At 42.1% G+C, this 19,424-nt stretch overlaps 1 protein-coding gene across 1 annotated transcript in view; it reads left to right on the plus strand.

The window, feature by feature from the left end:
• Positions 1-19,424, plus strand: part of tln2b (talin 2b) — a 142,710-nt gene that overhangs the window by 118,712 nt on the left and 4,574 nt on the right. The window contains exons 45-57 of the mRNA XM_072670982.1: positions 249-395; positions 2,746-2,912; positions 4,360-4,543; positions 5,142-5,267; positions 8,227-8,343; positions 9,986-10,171; positions 10,636-10,743; positions 11,653-11,758; positions 13,072-13,196; positions 16,639-16,764; positions 16,853-16,915; positions 18,166-18,348; positions 18,515-18,640. Coding sequence (XP_072527083.1) covers positions 249-395; positions 2,746-2,912; positions 4,360-4,543; positions 5,142-5,267; positions 8,227-8,343; positions 9,986-10,171; positions 10,636-10,743; positions 11,653-11,758; positions 13,072-13,196; positions 16,639-16,764; positions 16,853-16,915; positions 18,166-18,348; positions 18,515-18,640 — 1,764 coding nt within the window. The remainder of the gene's footprint in view (positions 1-248; positions 396-2,745; positions 2,913-4,359; positions 4,544-5,141; positions 5,268-8,226; positions 8,344-9,985; positions 10,172-10,635; positions 10,744-11,652; positions 11,759-13,071; positions 13,197-16,638; positions 16,765-16,852; positions 16,916-18,165; positions 18,349-18,514; positions 18,641-19,424) is intronic.

Consider the following 19,424-nt stretch of genomic DNA (forward strand, 5'->3'; position numbering starts at 1 on the left):
AACTTCAAAAGCCTGTGGTGATGTGGTAATGAAGCACCACCCACCCATGGATCTGTGTGTCAGGAAATTAAAGGTGTAGTGCCATCAAGCCCACTCACCAGCAGTCACAATCCTTTCATTATTCACCCATCGGCCTTTGTGATAAGAAGCAAGGCAGTGTAGGGTCTAGGCTGGAGCCTGAGAATGGAGCACATAGGCTTGGGCTTGGCTGGAGCCTCACTGCGACGGCTGTCCCTGTTTTTGTCCAGGTGGGCTTGCAGATAAAGACTCGGGTGCAGGAGCTGGGTCATGGCTGCATTTACCTGGTGCAGAAGGCTGGAGCGCTACAGATGAGTCCCACAGACAGCTTCACCAAGAGGGAGTTGATCGAGTGTGCTCGGGCGGTCACTGAGAAGGTAGGCCTCCCTTTTCTGCCTTTCTGATAGCAGCCACACTGTGGCTTGTCAGTGTGGGTGTGATTCCTGTACACTGACGGTCTTTAATTCTAATGATGGAGGTTACTGTAGGCCTCACAATTCGATATTGTCAGTAGAGCTGAGGTACAATATCTTCTCATTTCTTCTCAGATCATTCCTTGAAGTAGATAAAGCAACATTCCAAAAGCAGTAGCTGTGCACTTGTATTTGGAAGATGGTTTTTCTATGATTTTCTGGATACTGGATGTTTCTGACTGTGGTGGGTTGTGCTGTTCCAGCAAAAAAGATCAGTTCTGCTCCTATTCAGTGCTGTCTCACCATTCTGTTAGAAGGCTGAATGTGCTTCTGTGAAACATTGGCCATGCTGCTGCATCTGGCCGAAGAAAGTGAGGAAAATCAGTGGGCTGAAGCATTTCAGGTCACTAACCCATCGAACAGCAGAAAATCTGTGTTTTGTGTTCAGGTTTTCTGATGTCTCACAGCCTCCATTGTTGTTAGCGTGAACTGGCAGCAGGGTTTTTGGCACTGATGCCATCTATCTCTGCAACCTTGAAACGTCTGAAGTAATAGCGTGTTAAATGAGCTGTGCCTTTTCATTTAAACAAAATGCCATTTAGCCCTGACAAAACATTGCTAAAGCTACATGCTCGTTCCTTAGAAATGCTGTTTGTATGATTTAGCACACAGTATGTGTTGAGCTATTCACGATTCAGGATCAGCTGTAATAGCCAGTGCACTGGGAGAGGCGCATATTCACAACCCTTCCACTAAAGGGTTAACGTCTGTAATAACATTGTCTAGACCAGACAGCATTGTGAGTAATTGTAGTGACAAGAAAATGGTTTCACCAGTGCTGTGGGCAAGTGCTGTGCTTGTCATTGCGTCTGTAGACACTTTTCACACTGCATGTTACACATTGCACTCTTAAAGGTGAGGTCCATTGTTTTTATGGAACCAAAACAGTTTTTTTCTATAGCATCGCTCAAAGAACCACTGGAAGCATTCACCAGTCATAATTTAAGTATTTTTCTTTGCTTTTGTTGAAGTACAGGGAAGGCTTTCTATTACATTCTATTAGATTAGAGAATTTCTATGATGATTTGAGTGAATTCAGCTATAACAACATTTATGAGGTCAGGATGTTGGATGATCACCACCACCACTTTTACTCATCCCAAAAATATTGGATGGCGCACCATCATTGCAAAGAACAGAGTTCCACTGTTCCACAGTTTAATGCTTTGGAGGTTTAAACCCCTTTAGGACACACCTGGCATTAGGCATGGTGCCAGTAGGTTCTGCTCCAGAGAGTCCTGTTCTATTGGCAATAGTTCAGTGTGTGTATATTGGTACATCTGTGTCAGCAATTTGTGAAGATGTGTGATTTTGCAAGAAGCCCTATTCACCAGACTTATTGCAAGCACAGTTCTTCATAGAACCAAAGGTGGTTCCTCTATAGGATCTCTTAAAGGACCTTTGGAAGCATATTTAATATGCAGTATTAATACAAGCATTAGTTCATTGAGATGGGTCATGTCTCCTCTGTAGGTTTGCTTACTTTGTACTGAACGTTGTCCTCAGTTAAATAAAATGTATCATGATTGGTTTCTTGTTCCTGGTGTTGTAATTGAAACAGATTAGCTCCATTATGGTGTATTTGTTCTTGATTACATTTCTGTGGTGAAGGGAATGTGGAGCAGAGAGCCCCGCTGTGGCAGGAGCTGCACTGGAGCTGCTAGATGGCTGGTAATGAGCACAGTGGATCTGGGTCTGCGTGATCGAGCTCGGCTCTGGCGTCAGCCTGGAACGATTCCATCATTAATAAAAACAGGCAGCTCGAGCCTTCAGCCACCGAAACTCTTCTCCTGCGGCTTTTGATCTGATTGTGTAAACAGTTTTCTTTTCGCCAGTCTCTTTCACTCTCTCTCCCTCTCTCTTTGTGTGTCTAAAAGCTCTTTCAGTCACTGTGTGGATATATTGTGCTTTAACTTTATGTTCAGAGATCCAAAACGAGCAGTATTCATCTCCGTGGAGGTTGAGAGAGCGTGCTGTTTGATTCATGGCACCTTTGCATCTTTCACTCGCAGTTGCTTTGCATCATTCTTCATGTTTGCCTCATTCCCCTTTCAGCTTTAAGTATGTAGTAAATCATGTTGATGGCATTATTCAGTGCTATCAGCAATACTAAGTTCCCCTTCATCCAAACTCGGAGGCTTTTTTTTTTTTCTCCCTCGTTCATTTTCAGGCATGTGCCAGTTCAGAGAGTAATTACTCAGATTAGTGTTTACACACTCTGTATGACCCCGCTCTGTGTGCTTCCCCTCTGCAGGTGTCCATGGTGTTGTCCGCTCTACAGGCTGGTAATAAGGGCACCCAGGCGTGCATCACGGCTGCCAGTTCCGTATCTGGCATCATCGCTGACCTGGACACCACTATCATGTTCGCCTCTGCTGGCACACTCAATGCAGAGAACGACGAGTCCTTTGCCGACCACAGGTGAGAGGAGCTCAAGTCTGACTGGATATCCAGAGAGAAGGATCAGGTCACAGTCACACCGTGAAGGGTGCTTTGCATAGTTTTGCATGGATAAAAGAGAGCAAAACCATTAACCCTTAGAGGTCATGGTTATCTCCAGTGAGAACAAATCATGGTGTGATTTCATATTCATCAATCCTCACTTGTAGTTTGTTGAAGCCAGCAGCCAGAATAACAACAGTGTAACTTTAGTTTTGTTAGTCAATATTATTTTTATCTTTTGTCTCCCAATTTGGTACTGCCAATTAACATACCAATTCGTATATACAAAGTCACATATATACAAAGTCAGCCGCTGGCTCTTTTCGAACTGCTGCCAATGCAGCATGGCCGACACGGTCTGAGGAATGCGCAGGGTCCCCAGCTTTACCTAACCAGCTATCAGTTGCCTGTGATGGCCAACATCGCTTTAACATAGCATGGCCAATTGCGCCCTCTCAGACTTCGGCTGCTGATAGCAAAGTGGCATGTCTCGGGATTTGAGTTTGCGATCCCCGGGCCCTAGTCGCAGCACATTAGACCATTCTTAACTTTCAATGGAAATCTGTATAAAGAGACTTTATTCCAAGTCATTTTGAAACATTTCTATTGGTATTTTCACCAAGAAATTGTAATGCAATGTAAAGAACAACTGCCAGATTTGCCATTGCAATGATATTCTCTCTCGTGGTTATACCTGTTAAAAAAATAAAATGCTGCTAATTGTGTAACAGTAAAAATCTCCAGTACTTACATATTCTAGTATGTTCTGATTGCTGTATGTATAGTTTTTTTGAGACTTGGAAAAGTTGGATAATGAAGCTTTGAATAAAGCTTTATGAATAAACCATAAACCTGATTAAAAACAAACACGTCCAAACAACAGAAGACAACGCTGACCAAGGAGGTAGATATACACAGACATAAAACAACAAGAAGCAGCTGGGAATGATTACAAATGGGAGCGATAACAAACCGAAACCAGGTGAGGGACGAGACAAGAAGGCGGAAGGCCCTGGGGGGGGGGACATGGGAGGAGCAAAGACAACCAAAGCAGAAAGAAAAGTACATGTCCAGCAAATCAGGACTGGGGGAGGAAAACAAGAGGAGCAGACACTGACAGAGATTGGACAGGAACGCCCAACATAACGTTACATGTTATTTACCATTCAGACACACAGAACAGGTTATATGTGCAGGACTGTTTTTTATGTAACTGAATATGTAATTCATTTTAATGACAAATTTACCATAATAATAACTAAGAAGGTTAAACTTTATCACCTTCAGAAACAGACACCTTGTTTTGTTATGTGTGGGTCAAGCTTGTGAAGTAAAGAACCTCCTGTTTTATCCATTGTCTGCCCTTTCTGAGTATTATAGAGTCATAGAAGTGCTATGTGCTTTTTCCGTGTGTAATGCACTTTAGGGAGAACATCCTGAAGACAGCGAAAGCTCTGGTGGAGGACACCAAGCTGCTAGTGGCTGGAGCAGCGTCCAGCCAGGAGAAATTGGCCCAAGCTGCACAGTCATCTGCCAAGACCATCACTCAGCTGACTGACGTGGTCAAACTTGGAGCTGCCAGCATGGGCTCCGAAGATCCGGAGACACAGGTGTGTGTGGGGGAGGGTGGGTGTGTCTGTGTACATAGCTTAATGTCTCCTCTATAGGATTCATCTTTTGGGAGTTTCGCCCAAATTTAGATTTCCATCTGCTGCCGCTGCTGAAAGTCTTTTAGAAGTATTCAGAGGGCTGAGCTACACCTCTCTGTTCATTCTGATTCAGGGTTCTTTCTTGGAGTGCTCTTGTATTCTACCACATGTACCTTGTTTCATTTTGTCTCAGGCTTATTCTTCACAGCTTGAATGATGCTATCAAGCAGTGTGTGTGTAGAGCTTCTCACAGTACTGTTAACTCTCATTTTCTCCTCAATGTGAGGGTCCATTTCTGAGTCTTAGTGATAAGCCTCTATTTCTCTCACTCTCTGCCTCTCTTACCCAGCCCCAGGTGGCACAGATATGGAGCTGTTCTCTGCTCTGCTCTGCTCCTCATGTGCTCTTTGATAAAGCATCCATGCCGTGTATCATATCCCCAGGTGTTCCTGATAAAGACAGTGTGCCTGGACTGCTCTGTTGACTTGAGCTCTCTCTCTCTGTCTCTCTCTCTGTCTCTCTGGCTTGCTTTCTTCTCCCCCTCTCCTTCCTTGTTCAGGTGGTTCTGATCAATGCAGTGAGGGATGTGGCGAAAGCTCTAGCTGAACTGATAGGAGCCACTAAGTGTGCAGCAGGGAAAGCAGCAGACGATCCTTCCATGTACCAGCTAAAGAGTGCTGCCAAGGTATTGTGTGTGTGTGTGTGTGTGTGTGTGTGTGTGTGTGTGTGTGTGTGTGTGTGTGGTTGTGTGTGTGTGGTTGTGTGTGTGTGTGTGTGTGTGTGGTTGTGTGTGTGTGTGGTTGTGTGGGTAGAGCTTGTAGGAAACCCACAAGAAAGTCAACTGTACCTATCGTTCCTTCTGACCACAGTTGTGTTGAGCGAGGAACAAAATTAAGTTCCTTGAGATTTCTTTTGGTCCATTCATCATAAACTTTTGACACAGTATAAAGAGCTGCCAGACTCACATTATGTGGGGAGAAAATTGAAAAACAGTTAAGTTTTTTTAAATTACGGCGATGAGGTGCTTTGTAGACCATTAGTGTGTCTTTAACGAAAATTCACCGTAAATTCTATTAGATGCCACTGAGCTCTTAATTAAATGTAATAGAATTCACGCTCACACAATCTAAACCTAACCTAATTCCCAACCCGAACATATCCCTAACCTTCATCCCAACCTTATTCCTGTTCGAAATCAAATAGGTTTCAAGAGTCTGTTAGCAAATTGAACTCTTTTATTGAAATGTGGGGCCATTTGAAGGTAGAGGGTACCATATAGACAACCGTGACCTATAGATTAGAAAAGTTTGCTTGGGAATGGACAGTCAGGGCAGGTTGAGTAACGGAACCACATACTTTCCTCTTTTAATATTAGAACAATATTTGTTAATAACAAATATTATCAACAAATATGTTAATATGGCATCCAGCCACACCCTTGATTGGTATCAGTGATCGGCCAATTGTATTGTATCGGCCCCCAAAATTGCAGCTCGATCCATCTCTACCACAAAGGATCCACACATCCATAAAGCACAGGACAGTGGAGAATAGACAAAATGCAATGCCTCTATAGCAGCAATAACAGTATGTATATATTTCGTAATTAGTGTGTTGGATAGTAGTAGCATAACCTACAGCATTGTGAGAGTGACAGTGAGAGTGAGAGTGGGGTTATTCTCTGGGAAATCTCCAGTGTTGGTAGCAGCTTCGATCTCTTGTTGATTGGGCCAACACATGGCCCAAGATAGCTTCACCATTTAAGAGCCAATAAAAAGCCTTTTCTTTTGGTAACTGGCTTTAAGGTTCAGATTCCCTTTACAGTCAGCCCATAAACTTCATGTCCTGACATTTTATAAAAACAGTGTGTGTCAATATCTGTAACAGTGGCTATAGCATTATCATATGATGTACTGAATTTTGTGTGTGTGTGTATCTGCCAGCTGGCTTTGACAGTCTCTGGTTGTCTTGGCTGTGTGCAGTGCTTTCTCAATTCACTCTGTCATCTCTGTGTGTGGCCATTGCTCAAGCCGTGTGTTACTAGGATATGTGTGTGTACGAGAGAAAGAGACAGAGAAAGGAAAGGAGCCTCTTAACAGGGGGTAGAGCCAAGCTGTGCAAATACAGAACTGTGTATGTCTAAAGTGCATCAGTGCATCCTTGCCTCTCTCACTCTCTCATACTCACTTTGAATTTGGGATATCTCTGGGTGTGCTTGATTCATGTACTCATGTACATGTACTTCTGATTGATCCACACACTTAAACTTCTTAAAAGTATGCCGGAGAATAAACTTCACACAGCCGTTCTGCCAGAGCTTCCGCCTCTTTAATCCTGTATCCGTTCAGCTGATACTCTTGACCTTTAAGCCCCACTCGCCTGCAGCTCTGCCTGTTTTATTTATCATACTGTACTAATGAGCTGCGTCTGATCCGTGCCATGCTTGTGACCTCTGCACACACGGTTTGCATTCCTGCAACATACGGTGACCTTCAAACCTCTCTTTACTTCTCTATTACTAATCACACCCAGTGTATATTGAACTCAAACTTGGAGCTCCTCAAGGCAGTGCTGGGCCTTTGTGGTAGTGTACCTTTCTCTCTAGAGAGAATGCCACAGCCATATCCAACCCCCTCTTCTGAGACAGCCAATGAGAGCAGTACTAATGGATATACAAAATCAGCTCCCCCCAAAAAAGAGCTTTCCTTTATAAGATAAACTCTTAAAGCCACACTCCACATGTTTGTAGACACCTCTTCTAATGAATGCATTCAACTATTTTAGGTTGTATCCTTTGCTGACAGATGCGAAACAGCACAGTACTTCCATTAGAATAGGACTCTACATAATAGCAGATAAATATGAAACTATTGGCACCATGCCTAATGCCAGTCGTGAGCTAGAAGCCCCCCAGCAGATTGCTGTGGAGCAGTGTTCTCTGGAATGATGGTGCTCCATCAAATACGTTTTTGGGACGAGTTGGGGATGAGGTGGGGAAGTGATGACCTCAGCTCTTGTCACTGAATGCAATGCAATAAAATCCTCACAGCAATGCTTCAAAAACTAGTATAAAGCAGGATACGCTCTTATTAATAGCCTTAATTTGGGAAGAAACAACAAATGAGCAGGTGTCCCAATACTTTTGTCCATATAGTGTATGTGTACTGTGTGACGTCAGGACCTCCATCATGTTAGAGTTCCTCCTTAGAAATCATTTTTTCCACAGCATTGGAGTTAATGCAGATTTGTGTGGTTTATATGCCCCCATATGTCTCTGCAGCTCGCATGGTCCCATTGAGCAAGTTTGTCACTCAGCTTGTGTCCTTTCAGTGTATGTGAATAGGTCAATGCAGCATGCTATCTCACACCCATTGTAATGATTGTCCTGGGCCACTAGGGGCCTTAACCTTACACTGTCATGTGTCATTGTCATGTGAGCCACGCGTCTGCCATGTGAAAACCTCACAGAGCTGCACAGTTACATTCAGTGCTGTAACTGCTGTTGCCTTTGACTTGTAGAGTTGATCACAGCTCCCCCTGCTGGTGTGTGGGCCAGTTCATTTCAATGCATTAAGACCCAGTAAACTCTTATGTGGAACACCAGTGATGAGCTCTTTGCTTCTCTCCCTCTTGATGTGCGCAAGGTGATGGTGACTAACGTGACGTCTCTGCTGAAGACCGTCAAAGCAGTGGAGGATGAAGCCACTCGTGGGACAAGGGCTCTGGAGGCAACCATCGAGTTCATCAAACAGGAGCTGACTGTAAGTAGCAACGAGGGACAGTGGAATGAGACTCTAGGGAAACAGCCACGCTTCAGAAGTGTGATTTATTTCAAACATTACAATGATTCATGCCTGTGCTTGTGTTTGGGGTGTTTACTGTATTGTAATCCACATCTCAATCCCAAACGAACCGCATTAAACCAATTTTGACAACAGAATAATATTTAAATCACGAGAAAGCCAGACTTCTTTCCTTGTTATCAATTTATTACAGCCATGTTGGTGGATATCTTTCAACCTGTCCATGAGCATCAGTTGGTATCAGTTAGGTGTTGCTAATGAGAACTGGCTGTGGTTAGAAAGTCCCTGCGTCCATCTGTGGTACATGCAGGGACACAGAATGAGTTTTGACTTTGTGCCTATTCTCCACATGCTCTGCTGGGCCCCTGGGGTGTCCTGTTCTGCTTATCAGGACAGAGTGGCAGATTGAGAGAGTGGAGGAGAGAGCCAAGGGTTCTCAAGAGCTGGTTTTGCTTCTTACTGGGACTTCCCTAAGAGACCGGCAGCATTTTACAAGCTGTACAGTGTGTACCAAACTAAACTGCAGTTCTACTGCAGTTACTGTTCAGGGGTGATGACTTGCACACATACTGAACAAAGTGTTCATTATGTTGTATATTGGTGTGTGAGCCACTTGATAATTTGACTAGGCAACATGGATGTATCATTGTTATTGTGCAAAAAGATTTTAACTTTCAATGGAATAAAAAAGGATTCATTTTGGAGAATTTCTGTTGGTCCATTTATTATGATATTTTGACACGGTCAAAAACAACTGCCCAATTCAAATGATGTCAAAAAGTCAAAAAAGGCCAAACATGTTTTGCATAGTGCTGATGATTATTTTTGTATGTAATTTTGCGTTGACTGAATATTTCATAATAAATGAATCAATGAACATAATTTGTGTCTTATGTATCAAAATGGATCAATAGAAATGCTCTAAAATGGCTTAGATTATGATCTTTTTACATGGACTTTTATGGAACGCTAAAAAGTTTGTTTCATCTCCTGTAAAGTTGCCGTTTTGGATATTCAAGGTTTATTGATGACTGTGATGATATTTAAGTTAAGGTTGTGCTTTTCTTTCGTTTCTAATGTGACTTGTTTGTGGCTGGGTTTATTCTGATAAGAATGGCATACACAGTAGGTCATACAGAATAATTTATGTCAAGTAGAAAACTAAAGAGACAAGTGCACATTGTTTGGACTTTGTTTTAAGTGTTTGTGTATACACTGTTTTATATATTTTTACGACCATCTCCATCAGGCATTATGGATATGTGGATTATAAAGACTATACAATATGCTGCATGTGGCAATTTATACCCTGTAGCACTTAATATTGTAATAATTTCCCAATAATGCAGTAACACCCCGAAGTGTAATAAAACTGTGCACTTAACATGGCCAAAAGTAATAAAACCTAATAATGTAATACAGGGACTGACTGTTAATGCATTACCACTTTGTAATAATTGCCTAATAATGTAAAAATATTGAGCTTTTATCATGGTCAGTCATGCCACGTACCACAGCAAAAACTATAGGGAATATTGTGAAATGTTTGTTTTTCTATTGTGTGCATTTAACTACAACCACTGTATTGTCCTTGACTCAGGTTTTCCAGTCCAAGGACACTCCGGAGAAAAGCACCACGCCAGAGGAGTTTATCCGCATGACCAAGGGCATCACTGTAGCCACAGCCAAAGCTGTAGCAGCAGGCAACTCTGGCCAGCAGGAGGACGTGATCTCCACTGCCAACCTGAGCCGCAAAGCCATCTCCGACATGCTGGTCACCTGCAAGGTGCTAATCCCTGCACACATATGCATACACACAGAACACACACACACTCTCTCATTGACTTACATACATACACAAACAAACTTGCTGTCATTCAGCAGTTTTGGCACTACTGAGCTCTCGAGCTGACAGGGCTTGGAAGTGTATGAGAAGCTGATGGGCAGCACTGACTTCTCAATGTCACTTTGAGCAACACTTCTATTCATAGTCCTGCACACGGCTATTATATCTAGTATCACCATAATGCAAGTAATGTGTTTAACAGAGCTACTATTTCACCACTACCTTTCACAACAGTGGCTTAGTGGGAACATCACAACAACCCCAATTGAGCCCTGTTATTAGTGAGTTTGCATTTCAGCCATTTGGAGATTTGCGTACAGAAAGACTGTTCTGCAGTGCTTTTTTGCATTACTTAATTGTTGTACACGTTACATTACATGAGGTGTTGTTTCTGTCTTCTACAGCAAGCTGCATATCATCAGGAGGTGGCTGACGATGTGAGGAACAAAGCCCTGCTCTACGGCCTCGAGTGCAGCACCGGATACATCGACCTGCTGGAACATGTCCTTCTGGTGCGTTTGTGTTTGTGTGATGAGGCTGTTTGTTTTTTTCTTGTCTAGTTTAGTTTAGTTGAACATTGTCTTATTAAATATATTTACTAATATGTTTAAGGAAATGTACAATACTAATACTATATTTAGATTAAATGTTTTTATATGACCAAAAATAATCTCAGCAGACTTAAATGTTTTTGTTTCGTGTATTAATGCAACAATGTTCTCACAAAAAGGACAGTTAGCATTTTGAAAGTATGTAACACTTGAATAATGACCTATAACTATCTACCCTAAACCTGGTCCTATCCATAACTCTTTACCATGGCCCTTAACCTTGTCCTGGTCGTAATGTTTGTAGTATTTTAGTATTTTGTTAATTGAACCAGGGCACAAATTGCAGTATGAACAATGTATTAGTATATTTTCTTTCCATTAGATGCAAAGAGCAAAAATACAAAAATGACAAAAAGTAGGGAAAAAAAACACACACACACAAACACTCATGCAATCCCCCCCACCCCTTACCCCCAGTGGGGCCGGCCAAGTTGTAATACTATTTGTTCTGATGCAGCATTGCCATTATGTCTTCATATTTTCCATAAAGTGATGACAAATTGTATGGAATTGCCTTTGTCTGTCGTTTAGAGTCTGTAATTTTCTCAAAGTGTAAGAATTTGATCATTTCTGCTATCCATGATTAAGTAGATTAAGTAGTGCATCCTGGTCCTTTTTCTAAGCCTAACCCTGATGCAGTTTCACCAGATGATAGGTTATTGACAGTTTCAACATCTGTAGATCATCTATGGGGGCTGAAGTGTTCTCTCCAAATGAAGTAAATTTTTGTTATCATTTATTTAGTGTAGTATATAGTAATTCACTGTGCTTACATGACTGCTGTATTTCCCCATTACCTCTATGTTCCAGGTCCTCCAGAAGCCTACAGCAGAACACAGACAGCAGCTGGCTGTGCTTTCAAAGAAAGTAGCCAGCTCAGTCACCGAGCTCATCCAGACTGCAGAAGCCATGAAAGGTGACTTTACGCACGTACACATCCGCACACACACACACTCTACTGCTGTCAGCATCAAGCGGCTCAAAAGGGTAATGCTTGCTTTTAGCTCATATCCAATATAGTAAAACCCTTTATCTGCTATAAAACAGCAGCCATGAAACTTGCTTACCAGTAGATGAAAATGGCAGTCAGAATAGGCCATCAGTTAAAGCTCATGTAATCTGGACTGCAGGCGCAGGGCCGTTCAGTAATGTCATATCGGTGTTAGCAGTAATGGGCAGCATGTTGGGTGGTGAATTGGATCTGTGCAGGGTTAATAAAGCCATTGGTCCACGGGGACTCTCAGCTTCACTCTTCTAATACAACTGTTTTCATTTTCTCTGCTGCAGATGGAGGTGAGTATAAGACCGCATGACTGTTATTTTTCTGAATATAGAGACACTGGGTGAAAACATGTGGGAGGGGGGTAGAATTCTCCAGGGTTCAACATTATCTTCAAAAAACATCTCTCCATCTGCTTACACTAGCTGTTAAGAAAGGGACCTTTTTATGGGCACTTAAAAGTCTATAAAGAACGGGGATAATACACCAAAAGTGCATTTCCCTAAACTGCACTTAAGCAGTGCAGTGATAATTAAAGCAAGGACGTGTGTGTCTGTGTGTGTCTGTGTGTGTCTGTGTGTGTCTGTGTGTGTCTGTGTGTGTCTGTGTGTGTCTGTGTGTGAAAGAGAAGGTGAATGCTCTATGACATTAATCATCTTTCATGTGAAGTAACCATATGCAGCAAGCTCCTGAGTGGCGTATTAACAGGGTTGCATCCTATTACCAAGACTCAAGTTCAAATAATTCAAATGATGCCACAGGCAGTTCAGCTTGGGACCCCCAGAGTGCACAATTTACCCTGCTGTCTTGGTGGGATGTATTAGTTCCTCGGCCCTGTCCATCTACAGTAGTGCAGGCTAATCGTGGGCGGCTGCTGGCTCACACACACAGAATTGGGCAGTTAGCGCTCTCCTTCAGGCATGTTGTGCTGCCCTGCATAGTTGTGTGAATAGCTGGTTTGGAACAATGCAGTGGGCTGGTTCATGCATCTCCGAGCCAAAAACTCGCTCGACTTTGCTCTCTCAGATTGGGGATTGACACAGCAAGTGGGAATTGGACAACACTAGTTATTATAAAGTAGACTTGTGATAACATCATAACTAGACATCACTAGACAACAAAAGGCAGTTCAGATCTTTTGTAGTTCAAGTATTTGACAGTTCAAGGCAGTCATTCTCATCACACAGTTAATATTATGTCCCCATTTGCTCCACCGTTCTGCATTTCAGGCTCCGAGTGGGTGGACCCAGAGGACCCTACAGTGATCGCTGAGACAGAACTGCTGGGAGCTGCTGCGTCTATCGAGGCTGCAGCCAAGAAGCTGGAGCAGCTTAAGCCCAGAGCCAAGCCCAAGGTACCCAACCATCCATCCATCTACACAGCTCTGGCTCGCTTCGTACCACTCAGCACTGTATTCATAAACACCCCTCCAGGCAGTAATAACTCTGTCCACCCTCATACCTGTGTCAAATGAATTCCACCTGGGGCTAAGGGTGCTGGAATGTTCCACTGGCTGCTGTGGGGTTTTAGAGTTCTTCAAAAAAAAATCCCATGTTTCAGGAACAGTATTTCAGACATGCAGCAATGGCTCGTGTTCCCTTTTGTACGATTTCTTGCCCGGAGGCACGACTGCATTGTTTGGTATTTTGAAGTTTATTTTTGAGTGAGCCCAACTTAAAGTCGAATCTGTCTGAAACTCAGAGCGAAGGAAAGGTCAGCACTTTCTGAAATGATTTTTTTTTTCCTGAAGCACTTTTATTGTTCTATCCATCTGTATCAAACTAAAGCTGTCAAGACTCCTTTTACCTGAAGTCATTCTGCAGTTTTGCTTCACAGAGCAGAATTTTACAGTTTTTCTCTCTGTGTTTATCAACGTTGTATTCCCCTAGTACAAATTACAGAGCCACTGCAGTTCAGCTTACTGCCAAGTAAATTATTCCTGTTATTGATTCAGGATGAAAGCTGAGAATTCCGTATTCTGAGATTCATAAACTTGAACATTAGGAAGTCGTCAGTGTTCAATTTCAGGCTTGGATATTTTCATTTGATTCTTTTATTCGTTTCACACGAATGGAGCTTAGACATGTTCCTTGGAGCACTGTTATCTTGATCTACATTCAGATGAATCGTAGACCTAAATGTGTTTTTTTACAATGTAAGATCTAGGAGACTTTGTGAAAGTCTCTTTGTGAGGTCTGAGCCTTTGGAAAACAATAGGGCCGTTTGTAAGGTAGCTCTCTGTCTCATGGTCTTTATCACTCTGTCATTTTGTCTCTCGCTCTCCCATGCTTGCTGTCTCTTTTGCACTCTCTTGCTTTCTCCACTCTCACTCTTTAATACTCTCGCTCTCTTGCACTCTCTGAATTTCTAAACCTCTCCCTCTCTGCCTGTTTCTCTCTTTCTCTTTCTATCTTTTTCTCACTCTCGTGCTGTCTTGCTTTCTTGTACCTCTCTCACTCTTTCATAATCTCACGCTCTGTTAAGTACGTACTCTCTCCTCCCCTCTCAGTCTTTCTTTTACTCTCTCTCAACCCCTCTCCCATTTTCATTATTTTGTCTCTCTCTCTCTTTGTCTTGCTTTCTCCTCTCTCTCTCGCGCTCTCGCTCTCTCTCGCTCTCTCTCGCTCTCTCTCACTTGATCGTTGTCACTATCTTGCTCTGTCTTTTTCTCTTGCTCCTTCTCTCTCTCTCTCTCTCTCTCTCTCTCTCTCTCTCTCTCTCTCTCTCTCTCTCTCTCTCTCTCTCTCTCTCTCTCTCTCTCTCTCTCTCTCTCTCTCTCCTGTTGTTACCTCTCTTTCAGGTAGGTGAGTGGTTGTAGATCTTGCTAAGCAGAGGAGTTGGTGTAATAGGGCAGGCCCTGTAGACAAGCTTTATTGAGTCTTCGCCTCATGTGGCTCGATTCATTTGAGTGGCTTAACCTTTGTAATTGCAGTTTATAAGGGATAACTGACCTTCTCCTCAGGCAGCAGAGATTAGTTTAGTTATTTAGAAATGTATTAGTTTTCCATGAAACTGTTGCAAATCTATAAACTTTTCCGTGTTAGGCGTTTCATGTTCTCGCAAAACCGAGAATTTAAAGGCGACTCTCAGAGCAGCCGCACCACAGTGTTCCCTCTCACAGAACTGTGTAGTCCAGGTGGGTCAGTTTTGTGCTCACAGCCTGAGATGTGCTAGACACCGTGCTAAGCAGCTCTGAGTGGGGCTGGGGGTTTCATTGCATTGGTGTGTGGTTCCCATGGCAACAGAATGAAAATGGTAGTAATATAGTGATGGAACGCACCAGCCTGTACATAACCTGTTCATATAGACATGTTCATCTTGTGGCTTCACGCATGTTCCTTCACACATCACCCATGTTGATCATTTCTTGGCGCTAGGTGAGGCGTTTGAGAGATCAGTCGAGGGTGCAGTTGGAAGCGGGGGGCATACCTGACACTTTCACTACTACATCTCTGCCTCCATGCTTCTCTGTATCTGTCTGTGTGATCTCCACATTTTCTTCATCACCTTCAGCATGTTTCATAACCATGTTTCATAAAACTCCTCTCCTTTCGTTTTCCGTCCCTCACCCCTCCTCCTCTCACCTTCATCTCTGATTACCTTTTTCATTTTCGTTTCCTCTTGTCCTCCCCTCTCCTGTCCTCCCCCCTCTTCTCCTCCGTTCTCCTCTCTTCTCCTCCATGCTCTAGAGGTCAGCTAAGACCTGAAGCCTTTGCTGCAGGGCTCTGTCTGATATGTTTGATATATTAGGTTGTTATTCAGTCCAACTATATATCAAACATATTCCTACAGTGTCCCGCCCTGTCTCCAGACTCGTGTGCTCTGTGTGGTATGAGTGAATTTGTGTGTGCGTGTGCAGCCAGGCCAGCGGTATGGCATGTTCACCGGTTCCAGATGTGTGTGTGTGTGTGTGTGTGTGTGTGTGTGTGTGTGTGTGTGTGTGTGTGTGTGTGTGTGTGCGTGAGTGTTTGTGTACAGTGTGTTCAATACAAATCCATTTGCAAAGGTGGTATGCAAGGGTTTGGCTCGAGTTCTGGAGAACCATTGCGGCTGGGTGGTACTGCATGGAGCAATACAGAGCTGAATCGGTGTGTAATTGTTCCTCAGTGCCACAAGGTGTCACCCTCAAAGAGATGCTGGATAGATGAGTAGTTCATTCTAGAACCAATGCTTCCTCAAAGGCACTGTTCAGAGAGCATTGTGTTTTTAAAGTTTCTCATCACCTTCTGCCTTCACTTATATGCATAAACTGTATGCATCCTACAGCCAGCTGCCTCAGCGTCACCTCTCTGTTGAGGGATTGGTGGTTCCACGGTCGTTCAAAAGTTTGGAATCAATTGTTGTTTTTCTGTACTTCTGCAGTGTAGCTGTGAGCATAACAAGGGCTGCATGAATAATATGCTGTAATTATTAGGGGTAGAAGAAAATATCAGTATATCGAAATATCATTATATGTTGTGCAATTCTGTATAGATCTGCATTGGACAGAGGTGTTGTTTATACTCTAAGCACTAGATGGCAGTGTAGTCTTCAGATCCCACAGTTTTGGCTGCATAAAAAGTCAACTTTTCTTTTTCTCAGATTTTGTGGTTTTATTCTTAACATTTCATCTTTGACTGTAAAACATGAATAATTACTAGGGCTGTGTTTACAGCGGATTATTCTGCTTCAATTTTTATTATTTATTTGTATCCCTGTTATTATCCCATTCCAAACTTTTGAACGCTTGAACAGTAATGAATATCCAGCGTTTTCTCTGAAAAACCGTTGTAATCACTACACCGTTTTGCTTGCAGCAAGCAGATGAGTCTCTGGACTTTGAGGAGCAGATTTTGGAAGCAGCCAAGTCCATTGCAGCAGCGACCAGTGCTCTAGTGAAATCCGCATCGGCTGCTCAAAGAGAGCTGGTGGCCCAGGGAAAGGTATGAGAGCTACGTTTTAGACCTTATCTGAATGGTGTATGTAAGTGTACATTTAATTGCCATTCAGTGACTGTATTTGTTCCTCAAGGTGGGCTCCATCCCAGCCAATGCAATCGATGATGGCCAGTGGTCCCAGGGTCTCATATCAGCAGTGAGTAGATATAAGGCGTATGCATTCATCATCAGTAATATTTTTTTTCTACTGCCTATTTCCCAGGACAGTCTTATTTCAAAATATCTGCATCTTACTTGAGATGAGTGTTTTTTAGATGTTGTTATTATTATTATTATTATTATTATTATTATTATTACTATTATTATTATTGCTGGGAAATTGTGTGCAGTGTACATATACAGTATACTTATCATAAATTGACAATGTTGAATTTTTAAATAATTAATAATCAAATCAGATTTATTTATATAGTGCTTTTTACAACTGGCATGGTCACAAAACAGCGATCAGTAAGAGGACGAGCTCAACAACATAAAGGCATAAGAACCCAAAGACCTCATGTTTTGTCACACGTGTGTAATACATAACCTGTGATGTTTTCACCTTTACAGATATTTACATGTGCATCTTGATCTTACACATATATGTATTTCAATAACTGTAACAGCATATTGTCTAATGTAGTTTTTCATAGTATAGCTATTGATGTTTTTGTGTAACTGATTGAATCCAGGTTGATACATATCTGTACTAGGTCTGAGTGAAAACTTTACAAAGCACAATGTTAAAGTTAATTTGTAACATTATTTGACATAAATAAAACACAATTGCACTTTTTGTTGCATTTCACAGATTTGGCAAACTGCACTGGATGATGTTTGAGAGAGTAAACTAAAGCTAACATGCGACTACCTTTAATTACCATGTTTTACAGCATAATTTACAAAAAAACTGGGAGTGTCCTCCTCTGGAAATCATTTCCAAATGAATCATCACAAATGAATCATGCACATCACTTAAACAGATATATTCAGAGGGTTTTATTATTATTATTATTATTATTATTATTTATGTTTTAGATTTTTGAATGTATGTATCTGCCCTATTCTGTACTACTAAAATCATCTGTAACAGTAAATACATCTCTAGGAGTTACATTATTACATGGGTTGTTCATATGTAAGTACACAATTACAGATTGACAGATATTTAATATACATTGGCATATATATATATATATATATATATATATATATATATATATATATATATATATATTATTATTATTTTATTTTTATTTTTTTGTCCTCCAAAATTAAATTCAACCACTGTGGTATCAGGTTTCACCTTTTTCAATTGACTCTGACTGAGAGAACACAAACTCACAATTCATGAGAATATACGTCCATCATGTTAAACTGAATTTGTCTTTCTCTGCCACACAGGCCCGTATGGTAGCAGCTGCCACCAGCAACCTGTGTGAGGCAGCCAATGCCTCTGTGCAAGGTCACGCCAGTGAAGAGAAGCTCATCTCATCCGCCAAGCAGGTGGCTGCTTCCACCGCACAACTGCTGGTGGCCTGCAAGGTGAAAGCTGACCAGGATTCCGAGGCCATGCGAAGACTACAGGTCTGACTCACCTTCAGACTGATGGGTGTATTTCGGGAGAACTAAGAACTGAATGTCTTTGTTCAGTGTAGTGTTTTCAATCTGCTTACTGTAAATGCTGTTGTGTTTTAGCTCTCTTTAGAGTAGAGTCAGGGGGGAAAAAAGGCCATGTTTGTTATGTCCACAGGCGGCAGGCAATGCAGTGAAGAGGGCGTCGGATAACTTGGTGAAGGCGGCTCAAAAAGCAGCGTTTGACAAAGCTGAGGATGACAGTGTGGTGGTCAAGACTAAGTTTGTAGGTGGAATTGCCCAGGTGAGACTCTTTTCTTTACCCATATACACTCCAAAAGGTAAATGTGAATCCACACCTCAGTTCTTCACTCATAACTACAGAACTTACATTCTACTTTCATATTAGATACTAAATAATTCATAGTACCTATTGTGATTTACTGTGGACATGATTCAGCATTTGTAAATGTACTGGAAATTGGGAGTGGCTAATTTCTTACTGTTTTAAGATTTTTCTAAACCTTCTAGACTCACAGGCAGCGTTCACATGGTCAGGTAATATGGCCCACCTAATTTTTTTAGGCTGTTCACACTATGTTCAATGTGACCTATATCAGACATTCTTCTGAACAGTTCACACTCCTATACTGAAGTGCATGCACAGATAAACAATTCTTTACGTGAACTTTTCGGTTACATCTTCGTCAGCATTACAGGAGCTATCAAAGAGCTCCACCTGTAAATGTGTTCAAGCTCACTGTTAAATGGGCGCAATGTCTGGCCATGGCTGCTTCTTTGGTTTGCCTCCTTGGTTTGCTCCGCCAAGGAGGACGCTGCAGCAGCGCCATCTATTGGCCATGTTCTGACATATTTTTAGAAATTTCAATTAAACATGGAGTGGTTGAGAGATGTGCAGCCTAATTTAGTTGGAACAGAGACATCATCCAGAATATTTGAAGTCGTTTACCTTGTTATCCCCCCCACTATAAACTACAGCTCACTTCTGTTACATTTTTAAAACATGTCTTCAGTTGTGTTTAGTTAGGTGTTTTTGAGTCAGTGTGCTTTCTGTACTAAGATACAAA

The sequence above is a fragment of the Salminus brasiliensis genome, chromosome 2, assembly GCF_030463535.1.
Source record: "Salminus brasiliensis chromosome 2, fSalBra1.hap2, whole genome shotgun sequence".
In the NCBI taxonomy this organism is placed as follows: Eukaryota; Metazoa; Chordata; class Actinopteri; order Characiformes; family Bryconidae; genus Salminus; species Salminus brasiliensis.